The sequence below is a fragment of the Rissa tridactyla genome, chromosome 9 (genome assembly GCF_028500815.1).
Source record: "Rissa tridactyla isolate bRisTri1 chromosome 9, bRisTri1.patW.cur.20221130, whole genome shotgun sequence".
NCBI classification, from domain to species: Eukaryota; Metazoa; Chordata; class Aves; order Charadriiformes; family Laridae; genus Rissa; species Rissa tridactyla.
Genome location: NC_071474.1, coordinates 4,970,498 through 4,991,042, shown reverse-complemented (window position 1 = coordinate 4,991,042; position 20,545 = coordinate 4,970,498). Strand labels below are relative to the sequence as shown.

The 20,545-nt window shown below is 41.8% G+C and overlaps 1 protein-coding gene across 3 annotated transcripts in view; it reads right to left on the bottom strand.

Moving 5' to 3' along the window:
* IGF1R (insulin like growth factor 1 receptor) overlaps positions 1 to 20,135 on the bottom strand; it is a 195,494-nt gene extending 175,359 nt beyond the window's left edge. For all 3 annotated transcript variants that reach the window (XM_054214926.1, XM_054214927.1, XM_054214928.1), the window contains exon 1: positions 19,536 to 20,135. In XM_054214926.1, the coding sequence (XP_054070901.1) occupies positions 19,536 to 19,629 (94 nt within the window). In that variant the 5' untranslated portion in view covers positions 19,630 to 20,135. The remainder of the gene's footprint in view (positions 1 to 19,535) is intronic.
* Positions 20,136 to 20,545: the final 410 nt, after the last annotated feature.

Sequence of the window (20,545 nt, the reverse complement as noted above, 5' to 3'; positions counted from 1 at the left end):
CAGAGGGACCACCAGCAGAAATAATTCTGCACATCTCTTCACAGGAAGGAAACTGTCATACAGGCAGAAGCTGCTCACAAGACTCATAAGGCCACAGGACTGCATCAGAGAAAATCTCTCTCTGGATCCAGACTAGTTTACATCCAACAAAGCTTTGGCAAGACTGCTTCCTTAGGACACAAGAAAGGTTTCACCAAGCTCTGAAAACCCAGAGCTCATTACAGGATCCCCCACCACCAACATATAGTAAAACCAGTTGCCAATCCTGTAAGGTAAAAGGAAGAATCTAATCTCCACTGCAAAGGATATGTCACTACAGACACCCCCAAAACAACCAAAAAAAAAAGTTTGTCTGCCTGTAGTTATGATTTGCCTGCCCAAACACCACCAAGTCACACCAGCCAAACAGCTCCTGCCAATATAAACTGCACCTACGGGGCGGGTGTTCGACGGCATAACTACATTGGGTAACAGTGCCATATACACGTTTAAACACAGCTATACTGCAAAGCTTTAAACTACATGTGATCTGAGAAAGAAAAACACGAATTAATGGAAGACATAGGGGAAAAAAAAAAAAGCATAGGTAAAAAGGATCTGAAGGATCTGAATAGGAAGACAACAAAAAAAAACGCTTTTCCAACTGCTAGCTTGAAAGCAAAATCATCTGGAGAGCACAGCTGCAGGACAGTCCTTGGCCTCGCCTCACTTGTCTGACAGCTCTATTGGCCTCCCATTGCTGTTGTGAAAGAAAACCACCGTATTTATGCAAGGCTAGTTGTTTCCATGTTAAGAAAACATATCTGAGCGGACTGTACTTTGCTTTACCACATGCCAGCTTCATTCAACTCCAGATTCAGAAACCAGGACTTGGTCTTTTTATTTCCTCCACAATTAACCAGCAACTGGGAACACAAAGAGAAAAAAGTCCTGAATTCACAAACCGCCCCCAGATCTGTGAAAGGTCACACACAGTCTTTAACGGAAAATTTGCTAGCCAACTTTGGAAGAGGTGACCAGCCAAAAGAGGGAGTCCTCCAGCGACAGGAATGACTGCGTTGGGTAGCACCACAGCCACAGTCATCTCTGGTGTCCTCAGTGGACAACAAAAGCAGACTTGTCCCCACCATCATCTTCCCTTCACAAACTCAGACTGAATCCGAACAGAACTTCTAAGTACTAAAGTGGAGTCACTAAAGTGGAAACATCTCGTTTCCAATCCAAGTCACATTTTGATATTCCTTGTCAAATTAATCCAAAAATCCCAACTAAGACAACTTGTGAGGGAAAAAGAAAAAAAAAAAAAGAAAAAGAGGTAATCTAAATTAACACACAGGTCAGTGTGTCTCCTTAAAATGCAATGCATGGAACAGACTCTACTTAAAGAAGTTTATAATGGAACAAATAAAAAACAAAGAATTTAAAAGAAAGAGAGACTCAGAAGTAATCTTTGTTTTGGTGTGAATATGTACACACCCACACTGGGGCAGGGGGGAGTGAGAGACGGGAATGGGTCTTTGTGGAGACCGCTAACTTATTAAAAAGTCATAACCAAAAAAAGTAGACATTGAACTAACAGATCAAGTGAGCTCCAGCCATATTAATGAATCCAAAGGATGACATTTTATCTAAAAGGAAAGGCTGGTCAAAAGGAAATAATGAAAAAGATCTCCATCAAAGAACAAAAAGCAAGTCTGAGCACACAGCCAGCAGAAAGACTGCACCAAAACTTACAAATTATAGAATCATAGAATCTTCATGGTTGGAAAGGACCTTTGAGATCATCGAGTCCAACCAAACAACCTACAATCTCTGCCACTAGAGCATGCCCTGAAGTGCCACATCTAGACGTTTCTTAAACACCTCTAGGGATGGTGACTCAACCCCCTCCCTGGGCAGGCTGTTCCAGTGCCTGACCACTATTTCAGTAAAGTAATTCTTCCTAATATCTAATCTAAACCTCCCCTGCTACAACTTCAGACCATTTCCTCTGGTCCTGTCATTATTAACCTGGGAGAAGAGGCCAACACCCACCTCTCTACAACATTCTTTCAGGTAGTTGTAGAGGGCAATGAGGTCTCCCCTCAGTGTCCTCTTCTCCAGGCTAAACATGCCCAGCTCCCTTGGTAATCCTGCTGCCAAGGAATTATTTACCACATGACAATCAATATTACAATACACACAGAGATATGCATTTTTATCTCAACCTCTATTTGACCCAGTGGGAGCTACAAGACACTTTCTCATACTAATTCATATTCTTCAAGGAGAGGCAAGATGGGGAAAAAAAAGTTGGAAGCATTTCAGGTTCTGTCCCCTTTCAGCCCATTTCCACTGAATAGTACCAAAACTATATTAAAATAAACAGTTCAGAACAGATTTGTGCTACTTGAGCACCTGGTCAGTAAAGCAACATATTTCAGGATCACAGCAAGAGGTTTCATTCATGCAATAAGCCAAACCCTTGTTGTGCTGTCAGCCCTTTCAAGTCCTTGCCCTTCCTTCATTGCATCAAAAGCAAAGCATCTTTTAAAAACTCCTCTGAAAGGCCTGAACAAGTGCCTAAACTTCCAAGATCTATTCTCTATAGCCTTGAGCAAAAGTGACAGGAAATAAACTTTTCTCCTCAATGGCTGCTTTTAAGTGCCTTTTTTTTTTTTTTTTTTTTTTAAGAAAAAAAAAAAGGCCATCAGTACTTGACTTATTACAAATTTGGAAAGTGCAGATCAGGAAATGAGGAAGAAGGGGAAGGCAATGGAGAGAGGAAGTAGTAGTTTGATTTTCAGACAATCAACTTGAAAAATCCTTACTTCAATGAATGGGTAAACAAGCAATTTCAGATGTTTTAGACGTCTTGCGTTACCCTTTGAAACATAACCAAGCTAAAGGGAAAACGGTTAATTATATCCCTTATGCTCCAGAGTATTTCAGCAGGCTACACATTACGTTCTTCTGAAGGACAAGTTGTTCTTTTATTTATTGTTTAAAACACAAACATAAACACAAAGTGTCCAATTCTAACTTGGTCATTACCAGTTTTACTAAAACAAAGAAATACAAAGCTGCAGGCTTTCTGCTATTATAAAGCATTTAAACCTGTTCTGCTTCTCTGACATTTTTTCCCCTCGCTCTTCTCCGATACAGATCACAAAAACAACTAAGACATCTGACATACAGGAGAACATCCCGCTGATTAAGAAAAAACAAGAGCACATTACTCTTGAGAGGATACAAAGCACCACTTCCTAATGCATTCTACTTTGTCAGCACAACAGGCTTCTTGTCATTTCAAAGGGAAACTGGTCATATTGATTTTTCCAAAACACAAATATTATAAAAATATTACACATTTAATTGGTTTAACAAAATGCTTTTGTACTGGGACATATCAACACAGATCCTAAAAGACAAGGTATAAGGTATCAAAGTATTTTAAGTATTTGAAGATTCTCTGCAAGCAACAGCTTTAAGAGCGGCCATGATCACACCCTAATAAAGCTCACTTGAAGCTCCTATAACCCACAGTAAGACTGAGACATGTCTTTTTAAGTGTGGCAACTCTTAGCTCTGAATTCACAACACCCTGAAGAAACATCAAACTTCTTTGAAAACTAGTGTCCTTTCCACGGTTCACCAAATTTCAACCACGCAACTCAGTGCTCCATGTTTGCTCAACTTTTTCTAGAGGAAAGGAAAGTTCTTTATACCCTCTCAGACCAATTTATTTCACTAGTTGTTCCCTTGCAAAAGCCAAACCAACTGAATCAACTTTTCTGAATGTGAAAAACCACACACCTAGCCTGTCAAGAAGCCCTGAAGATTTTTTTTTTCCTGAATTGTTTATAAATTTGAAAACCAAGCTGTTCTCAGACAGCAAGATCAACTGTCTCTTTTTCCTGCTTCTCAGTTTTCTATAATCCTAAATACGGCAACACTGGGAAAAACTCGTACGCACTTTCCAAGGAAAAAAATACATTTCTCCTTCTCCTCGTTTTTATTTCTGTTTTAACACAGCATATCAGAATGTACACCCATGACATGTTTCAACGGTTCAAAGACCATCTGAATAGTTATAAGACAGAACACAGACTGTTATTTTGCATTCCAAATTACCACTTCAGAAAAATTCTTTAAAAACAGGATTTTGTGAGGGATGCAACAAACACAGGAGAAGGGACGGCCTTACCTTACACCTCCTCTTATTCCTCCGGGGAACTAAACTAAGTTTTCTCTTCCTGAAGCAATACTTCAAGGCTTCCTTATAGCTTGTTTCCAAGTGGAACAGCATATACCCTCCCTTTAATTTCTTCCAACAAATCCCCTTTCAGCAGAATTTACTGCCACATAATCAATGTGGGCAGAGTCTTGTAATGTAACTTAATAGTTACTAACAACAAAAAAGTTTTGCTAACAGTAAGTACTAGGAGAAAAAAAAGAAACTTTAAATCTTACCTGCACGTTAACACATTTCTAATTAGTATCTGTCGAAAGAGCATTAATCCCATTTCACCACAAGAATAAAGCTACAGAATGAGGAGATCAAGGATTCATCAAAAGATAATTGCAAACAATAACCAAGATATGCAAGATTTCCTCCATTGCACAACACTGCTGTCCCTACATCCCATTCTCTGCCATCGTGCCGTCTGACGTCCACTCGGTAGTCACGCTGCAAAAGAGCAGGAGGCTCTCACAGTAAATAGTACCTGGGAGCAAAGGGATTTCAAGATAAAAATCTTCTGAGCTAAGTGACAGAAACACAGGTCAACCAGAAGATATTGCCAATACCGAGAGGACTAATGAAAAGTTTCATCTTAAACTTCTATCAGTAGCTACTTAAGAGACCTCTTCCCCCCCACCTTGCTGAAGAGCATATTTTAGTTTATTTAGATTATCATTACTTCATTTCAGATTTTAGATTCTTCATTTCAGATTATTTAGATTCATCATTTAGATTATCATTTAGATTATCATAACTCAGCAAGCCAGACCATCACACTTTCTTCAAAGCCTCCCATCTCAGACACACACCTGTTCTCACTATAGACATTTTTGTACTAACACCCAGGGCAGCATTGAATTACTTTAGACAAGAGTCACTTCCACATTCCACCCCCAAACTCCCCTCCAAGAAGTCATCAGTCACTCTCAGCTTTCACACTTCAGTAATTTTGGAATCAACAGGAAATGGAGATCAATTGTGATTTTACTAACTCAATAATGAGTCATCACTCAACTCCCCTTAGCCTTCAAATTCATCTGTGAAGAGACACGATAGCGAGGCCAAATTAAAAATAGCAAGTCTGGCTTGCACACAATTAACACTCCCTTGTCCATCAGACTTGCCATGGATTGTGACATGTTCAGGCATCTTGAGAAATCACCACATTATGACCATCTCTCTTATCTCCCTGTCAGATTCCAAACGCAGTTACAATCTGGCTTTCTTAGTTTAACCAGGAAGAACAAGCAACAAACAATTTTTTTTATATAAACCCATTGTACTGCACCCTATTAACATCCATCACTCAATTTGAACATGCCTAAATAAGAGTTAACTCTGCCTAGCAGTGCCCCTAGCTACTGACAACCAATCTTCTATTCTTTATATTATGAGAACACTCTCAAATCATTAGATTTCTTTCTGCTTACATAACCTCCGAGCCAAAAAACCCACATTTGCATGAAATTAAAAGTCAATAAAAAACTATTATTTCATTTACAAAAATAGAAAATCATTTTATATAAACCACTTACATGCATTCTTCTAAAAATAAACTCAATTACAAATCTAACATGAAATTATAACAGCATATATTAGGGCAAATGCCTACTGTAATTTAAATAAAATAAAAATAGTAAGCATATAATTTATACAAGAAAGTTTGGATTGATAAATTTACTGTTCAGAGCTCTCTTGGAGCCACCCTTTGTTGAAATGCTAAGATAGCTTTTACATTCAACAGCTACTTCTGCAAGTGCCTCTCAGTTTACTCAAATGGTTCAACGAGCAATTATTTCCAAATTAAAAAGGACTCTTGCATAGAAACCTGTGAAACAGCGAGCAAGATCTATTAGCTCTAAACTTTTGAGAAACAATAACAAACTATTTTCTCTATTGATTTTTTTTAAATCATGCCTGTCCATCACACTTGAAGTTTTAATTAAGTCTCAAAATTCAGATCTGCATTTCAATTAAAATTCCATTTTCCATTCAACTAAAAAAAAAGTAACACAAATGAGAAGTAATCTACCAGAAAACACATCATTTGCCATTTTGTCACTTAGAAGTGTGAAAATTAAGGATCTGAGTAAATGTATCCAAGGCATCCAATTATTTAGATGAATGTGCAGAAATGGCAAATGCTATTCGTTGGCAAAAAAAGCCTGTATTTTCCAAAAAGGTTGTATCTGCAAATCAAGGTGTTCTAACAGTTGTCAGCCAATTAAAAAAAAATCCAGACAAAAATATGCAAAATGAGATTAAAACTGTGTATTTAAAGCAAGCTCTTCCTGCATGCTGTTTTAAGTCATTATGAAAATCACTCGCACTCCATCTCAATAAAAGAAAAAAAATTATAATATGGTAGAGTAGTGTTTTGAGGCCTTCATACTAAGGAAGAAACAAACTTTGAAGGACAAATGGGACTAAAATTCACGACATGTCCACCAGAAGGTTACGAAGCTATGCAGAGTCACAGTGCCCAGCGGAAGCACCAGAATTGTTTTTAATTCTGTAAAACTATTACATTCATCAAGCACTCAGCCTACAGCTTTCACTGAAGCCTGTCTTCGCTAAACAAATGAACTCCCCATATTTCAATAAAAATAATTCAGCGGCTTTGCAAAGATGGTTGGATGGTAACACGCTACTCCTCCTGTTGAGATTCACAGCCGTTTCAGGACAAGCCTCTGTCTTTGCAGCAGCTGCCCCTTGCCAGCCAAGGGGTGGGCTGCGATGCTGCACCTCAGCACCAATGCAGAGAGATGTCCATCACATAGTGAATGCTCCCTAACCCCGAGGAGTTATTTCCCCTTCCAGTCCCAGAGTCCCGAGTGATGCACAGCTGAGTCACCGAAACCCACCTTTCATGGCCAAGACACAAAAAGCACAGAGTATGGCTTGTTGGAGAACTGCACTAAAGCAACCATTTGTTTTGCTTCTCCCTTGCCCCATTCTCAACCACACGATTCCATCCCCTCAGGCTCTCATCACGCCCTTCCATAAGCCAGTGTAACTTGCTAGTTAAATCAGCCAGGAGGAAAATGAACCCTTCCACCCTCTGAACATCTCAGCAGATATGATGGCACACAGCATCCCACAGACCCACAGCGTAGAACTATCTTCATCACTTTCTGGGCACCAGGATCAACACCAACAAAGCCAGCCTTGCAGTCTCGCCTTGTTTTCTTCAACCAAGACATCAAGGAGCCATGTAGTGAGCATGTGACACTATTGAGAGATAGACTACTGATAGAGAGGGAGAACAGAGGCAGACATACCCAACCAGGGTACGTAAACAACTTAAATGGAGCATTCCTCCCTCCCCCTGCAAAAATCGGTGGACATGACAATTATATCCTCTGCCTCTCTGCTCTTCATTTCTCCCCCACCCGCTTCCTCCTATTAAACGGGATTCACATCTTCTCATCTCACCAGGTCTGGGGGAAGCTGCGAGGGTGTTAAAGATGAACTTGAGGCATGAGACACCACCAGCAGCGACAGTCATCCTGAGGTCAGAACAGTATTTTGATACTGCAGTAAACAAGGCCATGGCCACAGATGCAACAAGCAAGAAACACTGAATAGCTCCACACTTCCATAAGCGCAGTTGCTCCTGAATAATGAAGAGAAATCCTGTGGAACGAACGAACAAACAACATCACAGCACATCCTCGTAGGGACGCCAAACGATGCTCAAGCCACCTCAACTTTTGTTTTATTCTAACTGCATGTGATACCAGGTAATCTTAACAGTCGCCTGTGAAGATCTGGGGTTTATTTTTAGTGTAACATACTATCTCCTTATCAGCCAAGCTGATTCCAACACCCCCACCCTCATACTTCTGCTAAGAGTACAGTCTTTGAACGCCTGACAACACACAACTTCCTGGTGAAAGTGCCTTCACCTGGATGGCAGAGTCACACGAGCACCTCAAATCACATCAGGGTTCTAAAAACAAGTCCTTTAACCACTCCTCAAGGGTAGCATTTCTCTGTTTTTTCACAAATGGGGAGGGAAATACAAACACCCGGAGGAGGAATACAATTTCTTCCCAACCCTTGCATACTGTCAGCTTCTGAAGCACGAGATGTGATCACTCCCTATTTTAGCATGCATGACTACCAATGTCGTTGCTCACAAAAATTATCCGGTCCCTTTTTAAAATCCAGTTACAGAATTTAACTTCAGGCTTTTCTACCAAACTAGTGGATGGACAGAGGTGAATGCACTGATAACACCATCTTGCTATGATGCTTTATTTGCTGATCATAAAAAAAGAAGACCCCTGCTTTCAATTCGTACTTGTCAAATCAGTATTTAAACAAAACCAAATCTGGAAAGAAAAACAAATGTGAACACAACTGTGCAGCATTACGATACAACATCTGATTCACACATTCCAATTCTCTCGCCCTCAAACATTGCGATGTCTTGCGGACAAATTTAAAAATAAAATCACTGATATCAACTACAAAAACATCAAGAAAATCCTCAGACAATGTCGGCTTAGCCAGTGGAATATGTAATTCTTGTCTTCATACTATCACTTTCTTTCATGAAAAATACTGGAAATATCTTTTTGCCAGGTTAACCAACTTTGACTTCAATCTTGCTGACATTTCTTAAGTATAGCTGAATAATTCCATTCATATGCAAATGGTACAATAAGCCGTGAGTAGCAGCAGTTGCAGAGACGCCCTCACAGAGATGAGCATTTACTCTGCCCAAGTCTAATCTGCAGTGACATATCTGAAATGAAACAAGGCCCAAAAGGTACAGCCCCAACAATTTACCCAAGGCATATTTTCAGCCTGGATGTTGTTTTTTCTTTTACTTTGTTGGATATTTTTAAATATTAAAGAGATGAAAGAATCAAGAACCGAGATTGCATCTGTTGCCATCAAAATTTAACCACAGTCCATGTATTTATACAGTGGAATCTCCAAAATAACACTGCATCTGTTAAGATGACAGTGTTTTTCCATGGGCTGTGTTGTGTTATAGCAGTTACTCCAAAGCTATTGCTTTTGAAGTGCTGATTGCAATCCACCCCGAATTCTTTTTGTAATCTTCCTCAAATGTACTGAATTGTAAAGCCGTTGTTTCTCAGTATGGCTTGGGAACAACAAAACCCTAATACATGTCATCAGTGGGCATTTGGTACTAAAGCCTTACAGCTAACTCAACATGTTTACTTAAACAATGAACTACCAAAAGAGATACACAAAACACAAACCATGTAAAAACAATGTCCATTTCACATGTGTTTCTGCTGAAGTCCAGAACCACTGCCACATACACACACACACTCAAATGCATTTCTCTGTCTGTGCCTTATTTCTGTAGGATAACAACTGAAGCAACTTGAAAGGACCTTTGTTCATTCACTGGTAACGCTGGCCACATTTTAGAACCACAACCCATCGAAGCATATACAAGCTTGGATTTTAAAAGGGACTCATAACCTAATTTAAGTATTAAACACATATTACATGCCTCCTGATGAGACACAATATCAATGAAAATATTTGTCCACGTAGTCAGTCTACTCAATGTGACAAAAACACAAACATTGTATTAGCACACACACAAAAAAGGAAACAGACAAACAATCAAAACCTTCAGTCACTCCCAGACAAGACCCAGGCAGGCTCAAACGAAGCCAAGTCTCAAGTTTGGATCAACAAATGTGCTTTTCTTAAACTCTGTTTTTGCTCTTTTGTAGAGTAACAACAGCACAGACTCAACGTCCGTCATGGGTGTAAGTCACTGGAAGAGCTGCAAGGAAATACCAACATAACTTATTAAAACATCCCCACATCCGCGGTGCATGAGCAACAGGACTAACAGACCCTTTGACTTTTGGCAACCTCCTCCACACAGAAATGGTCATAGGTCGTACTGGTTTGCAACCTTCTTTCCCCTAGTCTCAGAACCTCTGGGATCCAAGGAACAGGAGCAAGGCACACACAAAACCAGCAACTTAAATGCTTATCTTGACACAGATGGATGTTCATTCCCTCCATACTTCCCAGGAAGTTTGCAAGGGACCAAAATGTACATCCATCTCAAAAAAAAAAAGCTTCATCCACAATAAACTGAAAGAAGATGTTAACTACAATCAATACAGAACCACAAGCTGCTTCCACCTGCTGGGGATACAGAACAGAGAGAAGCAGCAGCTAGGAATCCCACCATGGCAGCCAGACACCATCACAATTCCAGTGGGCTCCCTGCTCCATCCCAGTGGGTCTGTGAACTCTTAACACAGTTTGTGCCATCATCATGTTAAGTGCCTCTCTTAACACTGGTTCTCAGCTAAAAGAAAAGTAGAGCCACCTGAAAGCTTAAGAACAATCCACACTATTTAACTCCATCAGTATTTTGGAGAACAAACCAAATCCCCAGTGGGATACATGAAATTTGACTAGAGAAGACAACAGTAACAATTTAACTACACATCAAAACCCCCAGGAGAAAGAAACAAAAACACCACAATAAAAGGAATTTCTGCACCGGCAAAGAGCACAGGGGATGAGACAAACAAGGTATTTCCATTGCAATTTCAACTCTAACACTACAGCCAAATGTTAGTCTAAGATCAGCTGAGCAGCGCAAATACGTGTTTGTTCCTACAGTGCAGTGCCAGTGCTTTCACTCCTCCCACGAGGTGACCACAATGGGCTTTTTAAGCCTTTCAAGGTACAAACTACTCTCACGCAGAAGGACCCAAGGGGAGGTGACAGGAATGGCAAGGAAGCAAAACATACTATTTGTAAAAGGACAAAACGTGAAGACGACTCTAAACTGAAGCCAATGCAAATAATGAGGAAACGACCCCAGTGAGATCCAGGGATAAAGCCCTTCCTAAATCCAAGCCAATTCTCTTTTTAAAGTTTGGTTATAAACTGTTTCCAGGAGCAGCTGCCACCAGACCTTGCTCCAAAATGCTGTACCCATTTGATTAAGACTTAAGATTTGAACTATCCATCTCTATAAGACAACCTTCCACTTTCAGAAAAACTTCTGATTATTTCTGAGGGCTGCTCTATCACACGTCATTTTAGGGTTTTTTCTACACCATAAACTACTTGCTTCTCAAACATAATGAGCTGCCTGTCTACAAATCAGGAAAACCAGCCCTGTGTCAATTTATGTTTGGGGAAGATGGTTTTGCATCCCAGAGATCTGGAATTCTCTTTCCCCACCAATAACCTTTTCCAAACACAACAGTTCAGCTCTTGCAAAGTTTTTCTGTGCATACAGATCAAAAAGACTTCTCAGGCCGAGCACCATGATCCATAAGCAAACCAGATACAGCATCCCACTAAGTCTAAGGGAAAACCTATCACCTTACTAAAACTCCTCTTACAAACCCACAGGAACGCTAACAAAAAAAGAGTAAATAAAACAGTGTGATGCTATGCTAAGCTTACCAACTCACAGCTACCAGCAGACTCTTTCAACTGCTATGCTTATAGAAGTTTCATCCCACTAACACCCTCCACGTTTCAGCAGAAATGTGTATATAACTAAATACCAGGTGAGCACCTTAGTCCCCCCTGCCACTTCATCTCATCTGTCTTACATAAGAACTGCCACTACAACACAGTTTGAAGATAATGATGTACTCCATACTTCAGAATCACACGTTCAGCTGCAGCTACCTACTGTATTCCAGTAGTAACAAATGGAAGAGATACTTCAAAGAGCACATTATCCCAGCTCTAATTTATGCATGTTCCCTCTTACCATCAAGCCATTTATTTTAAACCTGTCAGATATACTTGTAATGTAGCATCATGAATAATTTAAAAAGTAATCTGTATAAACCAAGTTTATAAACTTAACAGCAGGTACAGTACCTTTCATTCAAGCAGACTGCTCTCTGATAAAGTACAAGGGATCTTTGACTACTTCAGTATGTATTCATTTCATGCATTCTGAATTTCAAAAAATTCTTCTCTCCTGCCTCCAATCAAACCTTTTGCTATTTGAACAGTATTGTACAAGTAGCTGACGTAAATGAGTAGTGTACTAATTTGTGAATCATTCATGTTGAAGAAAAAGAACTATAAGCTTCTGGAAACAATCAGTAAAAATGACCCACCACCCATTCAACAGCAGGAAGAAACACACGTTTGTAAAGTTTGCCTCTATCATTAGGAACTCTCATCTTCTCTGCGTTTGCCTGATATTGTCACATTTTGACACTGCCCTCCTCCACACAAAGAAAGGATGTTCACCAAAGAACTCCAAAAAAAGTCCACCTGTTAAGGGAAAGTGTTTTGATCAGAGTTGATGCTCACACTTCCAAGTAAACAGAGCTATCTTTACAGCATGTAATGGCACCAATAAGAGGTGTGCAGATAACACTCGGCCTGACTGGTCGCACAGCTATTTCAATACTATGTGCCTCACTGGCAACACATGCCAAACAAACTCATTAGGTCATTGGACTTGCCTGAAACACACATCTTCACAAACCAAGTATTCACAAAAGCAGGACACACTCCTATTTTATATACTATTACAGTAAAGCATATACATGTGCAGTTCACCTATGCCCTGCTTAAAAAGTTTCTTATTTGTATAAGGTACACATTTTTGTAAGTCAACAGCATAGCACGAAGTTCTTAAAGTATAACCTGGTTGGCACTTCTCTTCAGCGACAATCTTACCATAAATTATTGCTCCAAGGTATTATTAAAATAACTTTGTGTTGCTACAAAAGCATACATTTGCTGTTTCTACCAAAATATTTACTAAGCGGATTTGTGCCTCTAGAGGAATAACCGTAGTACTTTATTGGGGTGTGAGGTCCCTTCTCACTGGGCAGGTCAAAAACAGTCTCCTTGAAAAAACTATCTGGGGAGTCACTGAAACATATAGACGCTTATTTCTGCTCATATCACCAAGTTTACCAAGAAAGGAATAGAGTAACAGGACATATACACACCTGGATATTCAAAAATTAATAAATAAATAAAATTATATGACATTAAAGCTTACAAGCCATATGCAAATCAATCTGTAAATGCAGAAATAACAATTCTGCTTTTCAGCACATTTTAAATAACTCTGTGCCACAACAGCAACTTCTTGGATATCAACATCGAAGAAGTTAATTGGTGTCTTGAAAGATATCCTAAGGGAACTGCTCATATTTAGCATTTGCAAAGGTTAAGAAGAAAAACTTTCGGTGATAAATGCAAGTTAAACCTTCACAACACAGCACCATGCTAACACCAGTTTTGCCAGAACGTATCTCCTTAATTAATGAATAAGCCAAACTATTATCAAACTTACTTAGCAAAAATAAGTCCTGCCTAAAAGAACTACAGTCTATTTTTGAATTTAAGGACTTGGTACAGCTCTATTTGCAGAGCACAGAAATATATGAATGAACACTGTATGTTGCTAATCATTTGCCCATCCTCAAAGTTTGTCTCAAAGACAAATATAGTACTACAGAAATCAGTCCAGATTGTACCTGTCATGACTGGCTAAGAGGGAAAAAAAAAACCAACCCAAAAAAACCACACACAAGACAAACTGGCTAACAACCGCCAAATGCGTCTTCATCAACTGCTGTTTGCTGAGTTCTGCTTTTGTACAATAAAAAAAAAATTTGAAACTACTCTTTTTAAAGTGGCTTTCATAAATCATAAAAACTAATCCAACTAACCTACACAAAGAGGCTGTCTATACAATTTACAGTGATAGAAAAATTATACATGTCAAATATATCAAAATACTTAAAACAGTATTTCTACCTTTCAAACACATCATTGCATTCCTGAAGTCTTTCTGAACGCAGAACTCTTAAAAGCAGCATGATCCATTACCACCTAAGCCCAGAAACCTTAAAAGCTCAACTTTGTCAGAAAGATTGGAAATAAACTGAAACTACAAATCTGCAACAGCTTTAATTATGAGACTCTCGAGAAGATTACTCAAACTGCTGCTTTTTTTAAAATTTAGTAACATACACAATAGTTTTCAATAACAAACTGCAGCTTACCCATTCCTATGTGCGCACTCACACATACAAATAAGAAACAGCTGCTACTTGATAACATCACAAAGCATTTCCAAATGTGAAAGCTTTACACTAAAATCCAAATAAGAATGTATTTCGTTTCATAAACCAAAGTTTAAAGAACTTTTTCAGAAAGTTGCCATTGCTTCCCGGTCATCACCTTTTCAAGAAAGGAAAATCACGCTCATGAAGTTATTAATTTAACTGCAGATAATCTAGATAAAAAACTCTAATTTTTTTTAAAAAACAATTTAATTCATTACATTTTGTAAGTTATGAACTTTAGGGCCATTACAGATGATGAGCTAGATAAGTTGTTTTCTGTGTGGGATCATAAAGTTAACATCCACTGTGAGAAAAACAGGTTTCCTGCATATATTATTTCCTCTCTCTCTCAAAGTTCAGGACCATAAACAAACTTCTTTACACTGAAGTTTGCGGTAGCTCACAATTCACACAGATGGAATATACACACAATATAATTAATCACTTAACAAAACTGCCTCTTCTGGTCTCACTGAGTTAATAGTTACAGTGATCACTGGTAAAATCTACCTCAGCATAAAAAGAAAAAAATAATAATTATTGGGAAAGAGGGGAAAAAAAGCTTCAGTTAAACATGAATTGAAATTGTCCTTTAAAGCTCATAGTTTCAGCGCTGAAATGTATTTTAATTCTAAATATTAGATGCTTAAAAAAAAGAAATAAAAATTTCCCTCACTGAAGACATTCTCCTCCAAGATTTTCTTAGTAAATGCCAGATTAGCAGAAAATTATACAGATTTGAAACAACTTTTCCCAAGGTAACATATACTGATAGAATTTAATTATTTACCAACAAAGACAGATTCAAAAATAATCACATAGAAAGTCCTCAACACTAGATTCTGCGTGTATATTTCAAGATGAAAACAATTTTAGTGTCACTGGAGTTGTGCTTTTACTATACTCTAGAATTAGTGTGAAGGAACAACTGGTCAGGGAAAAGCTGACATAAAAATTAACATAAGTTTATCAAATCTGAGTTTATCAAATTTCTCTATTAAATCAAATAAACCACGCTGTCTGTTGCACCGAAGTCACACTATTTGATCTGTCTTCTCGTTCTCTGCAGCCCCTTCCTTTCCTCACTTCTTACCACATACTTAAGAACTAAGTTAAATTTTGTTCACTTTACACAAAGAGTATTTCTCTCTCTCACATCTTGGTTCGGCACTGAAACTTCTAACACTCGTCTTTCCACACCCATTCCTCTGCTCTCTCACGTTCTCAACACATTTTGCCTGATATTAGCTAAGTCACTACCATTTCCTAACCCTTTCAGTTTCTGAGTCACACAAGCCTTTGCTCCAGTTCTGGTATGGAAACGCTTTGAAAGTGCAATCTAACACAATCAAAAAAACTCAAAGTACTGCTTGGCTCACCGCTCCTTCCCATGGACTCCAATCCCCATCACTCCCTGAACATTTCCCTCCTCTCCTCTTTCTGGTGAACCCGACTGACACCAATTCCTTCAACGCTCTGGCATTTTCTATTCACAACCTCAATTAGAGGAGGAATTATCCAACTCCCATTTAACAACATTCACTAACCACTACGTGTATATGAAAACGCTGATGTGAAAGCTAGGCGTGTATAACGCTGACACTCAGGAGGTCATGAGGGTATTTACTAAGCAACCTGCGAGAGAGATTAAACACACGCAGCATGAGCTACTGTTTATTAACATCAGAAACATAAAATATAGCCTGGATAGACAAACAAAAGCTCAGAGCGAACATGAACATATCCATCAAGGTATCTATCAGTCTATCTGAAGTATCACCAGACCTGAAAACATTATTTTTATTCTAAATGTTTAACCCATTCCCTTCTAGACATTCCCTCTGTAAATGCACACAAGGATGAAAATCAAAACCCTGTCGTGCTCAAGGTAGAAAAAGGAAGAAAACACAGTGTTTACGCTTAAACCCACCACCAGGATGAAGCATTCTCCAACAGTTGTAGCTTTGCACATCAAATGCACTGTTACACCAGCACATACTTAACGAAGAGTCTTTTTATTTTTATTTCCATGCTGCTCTAACAAGATCTCAGGAAATTCTCTGAATTTTTTAATGACTGTTTTTGAATCAGAAGCTTTCCACTGAAGCTACCTGCATTTTTAAGAGGTTTCTGTCATATAACCACGAACAGATTTTATATAATTTAGCATTAAAGGGACGGGTCTCTCCCCTCCTGTTGTAACTCCTTTGTATTCCTATTTAGGAATGCCTTGCTTGTTTGACCGAAAATGGAAGTGCCTTTTAGCTGTGACACAGTATATATGAAAAACAAATAAAAATTAAGATTAATCTTCCTTCCACTATTGTGGAGAGAGAGAAGAATATGAAGAGATGCAAAACATCTGCTCTGGAGATCATTTTTCCCCCTAACAGCAAAATTCTTTCAGCAATAACTCGTGAAAACAAAGGCTATTAAACTGTAAACTACAAAGGCGATCGATTAGAGGCAGTATTCAGCTAAGACAAGTTTTTCAGGCTATCTTCCCATATTTAAATGCCTAGATCTTCTTCAGAAGAAGATATTTCATTTGGGAGGTTCTTAATTGGGTCATTTTAACTAAGTGCAACCGCAAACACTTCAGAGGAGTGCAACTTAAAATCCTAACATACTGTCCTGCCTTATTTTACTGACAGAGCTGGGCAGGCATTTTTATTTGAAGATGTTCTGTACCAGGTAAGGCAAGAAAAAAAATAATTGTAAGCGTGTATCCTAGCAGTTTATGGGTATGCTAGACCTTCCCCCTCCTCTCCTGTTCTGTTTCTCCAAGTTACTCGATCCTTTGTAAGCCCTTCCCCGGAGACGGGCACTGGGATTTTGTTTTTAAAGATTAATCTTCCTTCTCGAAAACCTAAACTTTTGGCTCTAGCCAAAAAGTTAAACTCGTAGATGTAAGATTGCGGCTCTCCAGCCCTAGCTGGCCCTGCCACTACCATGCAAAAGCCTAAGTTGGGCCTTAATTTGCAAGGAGTTAATTGGCATTCACCAGCTAATGAAACACAGTATTACTCAACATGCATTACAGACTCCATCTCTGCGCTTCTTGCTCACATTTTGATTTTGTTGTAGTTAGCCTCATTGTCAGTGCATCCAAAGAACTTCCCTTTCTTCTCAACCTGAAACTACTACTTTTAGAAAAAGCCTTTCTAGCTCCTAAATTCTTTCCCTTTACATTTAAAATGGGAGAAAATTGATCTATCCGTTCCTTCCCTCCAACAAAGCACATCTTTTTCAAAGTGACAGGCACACAACTACAGCTCAAGGAGTATGTTAAAAAAAAAAAATAACAGCAGAAGAAATTAAAAGCATCAAGACGCAGTAAAGAAACATCCCTGTTTCTGCAGATGCCGAAGGAGAGGGAGCCGTTTTTAAAATGGTTGGGCTCCAAGGCATATTTACCATCTCCCTACCTACAGGGACGCTCCAGAAAACAAGGGAAGGCTAATTTCATGCAAGAGATCCTCAATCCAGCGTGAACCCGACATACCAGAAGAAAACCGATCAGCGCCGGGATTAATATGGTGATGATTGCAGCCTAATCAATCGCAGCGCCAAGCCATCCCTGCCCCCTTTATTTCCCCCTGCGCCCGAAGGGGGCGGGCACTGCAACATAACCGCAGGTTTGAAACGCACAATAACAAAAGTCGGGGCTTTTGCAACTCCCGAAGAAGGCGGACGGACAGACAGAGCGATGGGCGGACGATAAGCGGCGGGAGGGACCCGGGCAGCCCGGTGCGCCGGGGACCCGGCGGGTCGGTCCCGCACGACGAACCGCGTTGTTGCCGGAGCAGCCCCCGCACGGGCGGGGGAAGCCGCTCGCAGCTGCCGAGCCCACGGCACAAAAACCTTCACGCTGGGTGCAACATTATTTTCATTCTAAATGCAGCTGCTTGAGGAACAACAACAACAAAAAAAAAATCACCTTTAGGGATATAGCCCATCCGGCCATCAAACGTTTCTATTTACGCACAAACGTAAAGAATCAACCTAAAAAAACACCAACCAACCAAACAGCAAGACTGCGACCTTTAGATTGCGGGATGCCACCGTGATTCTGCACCCCGAGCAGAGCGAGTGAAACCCTTCCTAGGCAGTAAAGCGGCAATAAACGCCAAAGCGCTTTATTTCCAGGAATTCCTCCTTCACCACGGCAGGTTACTGCACACAGACGCTCAATATTGACAAAGATGAAGCTCTTTCCCGGGCTGCAAGTGTTTACTACGCAGCTCGCAGCCCTGGCTGCGGAGGTCCAAACACGGCGGCGGGCCCCGGGGGGGGGGTCAGGAGTACGCGGGTCAGGTGAGGGAAACACAAAGGAGGGGACGGGCGGGCATGGCGGCCCCCTCCTCCGGGCTGGGGGCTGCGGCTCTGCCCGCCCCGTGTGTAACAGCGGGCAGCCGCCCCGGGGAGAAAGGAGGGAGGGATGGAGGCGTGCGGCCCCGCGTCGTTAAACGTGTCGGGGGAGCAGACGCGTTAACTGGAGGGAAAACACGCAGGTTCCCCACGAGCAGGGGCGAAACCCGCGCACCGCGGCGGGAAACGGCGTCCAGCCCCGGAAGGCCCTTACACCCCCCACGGGAGCCCCCTCACACACAGGGAACCCCTCACGCACACCGGTAGCCGCGGAGCTCCTCGCACAGAGGCGCCCCCTCACACACACCCCAGGAGCCCCAAAGCCCCTCATGCACAGGGACCCCCGGGAGACCCCTCACAGACACACGCCCCGGGGAGCCCCTCACCGAACCCCTCACACTCACACAGGGAGCCAGCCCCTCACACACCCCCGTGAGCCCCCTCACAGACACACCACACACCCCCCTGGAAGCCCCACACACTCACAGACCGGGGAGCCCCGGGAGCTCCCTCACACACAGGGACCCCCTCACGCACACACCGGGAAGCCCCCTCACACACACACACACCACACACGCCGGGGAGCCCCATCACAGACACACACCCCTGGGACCCCCTCACACACCCCGGGAGCCCCTCACCGACCTTTTCACACACATTCACACGGGGAACCCCCTCGCTCCCCTTTCTTCCCCCCGCCAAACACGCACCGGTAGCCGCCGTCCCGGCACCCCCCTCACAGGCCGCCCCTCACGCCCGCACCGGGAGCCCCTCCGCGGCTCCCTCACACGCCCCGGGGCGCCCCTGCCGACACCCCCACCCCCCCGCCGGCCGACTCGCACCGTACTCACTTTCCCCATTTGTTGGCCACAGACAAAGTGCGGCGAAGACGAGCAGAAACCCCCAGACGACGGCGAGGGACCCTCCTCCAGCGCCAGACTTCATTCCTCTTTTTTTAATTGGACTAAATCCCCCTTTCCGAAAAAAAAAAAAAAAAAAGTCCAAAATTGTTCGCTTTCTTTTCTCTCTCCGTCCTCTAAAAATAACGAAGGAGGCAAAAGGCAGACGAGAAGCGGGGCCGGATAAATAAATCCACGTTGCCTCAAGAAATGGAAAAAAAAAAAAAAAAAACACACAAGACCCTTCGGACTGGCAAACCGGAGGGTTTTTGAGGTCCCTGGGTGTTGATCTTCCGGAGCAACCACACCACACCAAAAATACACAAGATATTCAAGATGTATTAACGGCAACAACAACAAGGCATGAAAGCCCCGGGGCGACGCTGTCTCCGGCGGGGCGGGCTCCGGGGCGGCGGGGCGGGGGTCGCCGCCGTCTCCCCCTCAGCGCTGGCTGCAGTGGTACATGGTGCACAGGAGCCGCAAACATGAGGCACATCGGGGCTGGCAGTCCGCATCTTCAACCTCCATTTTCAAACACCGCACACGGGAGGGAACGCGCACACAACACACACACACACACACAAAAAAAACCGTGAGGGCTGCGGGGGGGTGAGGGGTGGGAAGGAGGGGGGGGCGCGACCCAGACAATCTTATTACAAAACAACAGCTTCTCGCCGTCCCTCCGCCGGGGGACGGGGCTACCCTGGCGGGATCCCCCCGGCTCCTCTCCCCGCTCAGCGAGGAGGGAGGAAGAAGGAAGGAAAAAAACCAACAAAACCCAAAAAAACAAAACACCCCACGCACAACCACCACCCACACTACCACCACCACAAGTCCGGCTAGCTGCAGAGACTCGAAATGCGGAATTTGGAACGAAAATGAATTAAAAAGGCTTTCCCCCCCCCCCCTCCCCTCCTACTCCTCCTCTTCCTCTCCTCGGCGCCGCTGCCACAGGCTCCTTC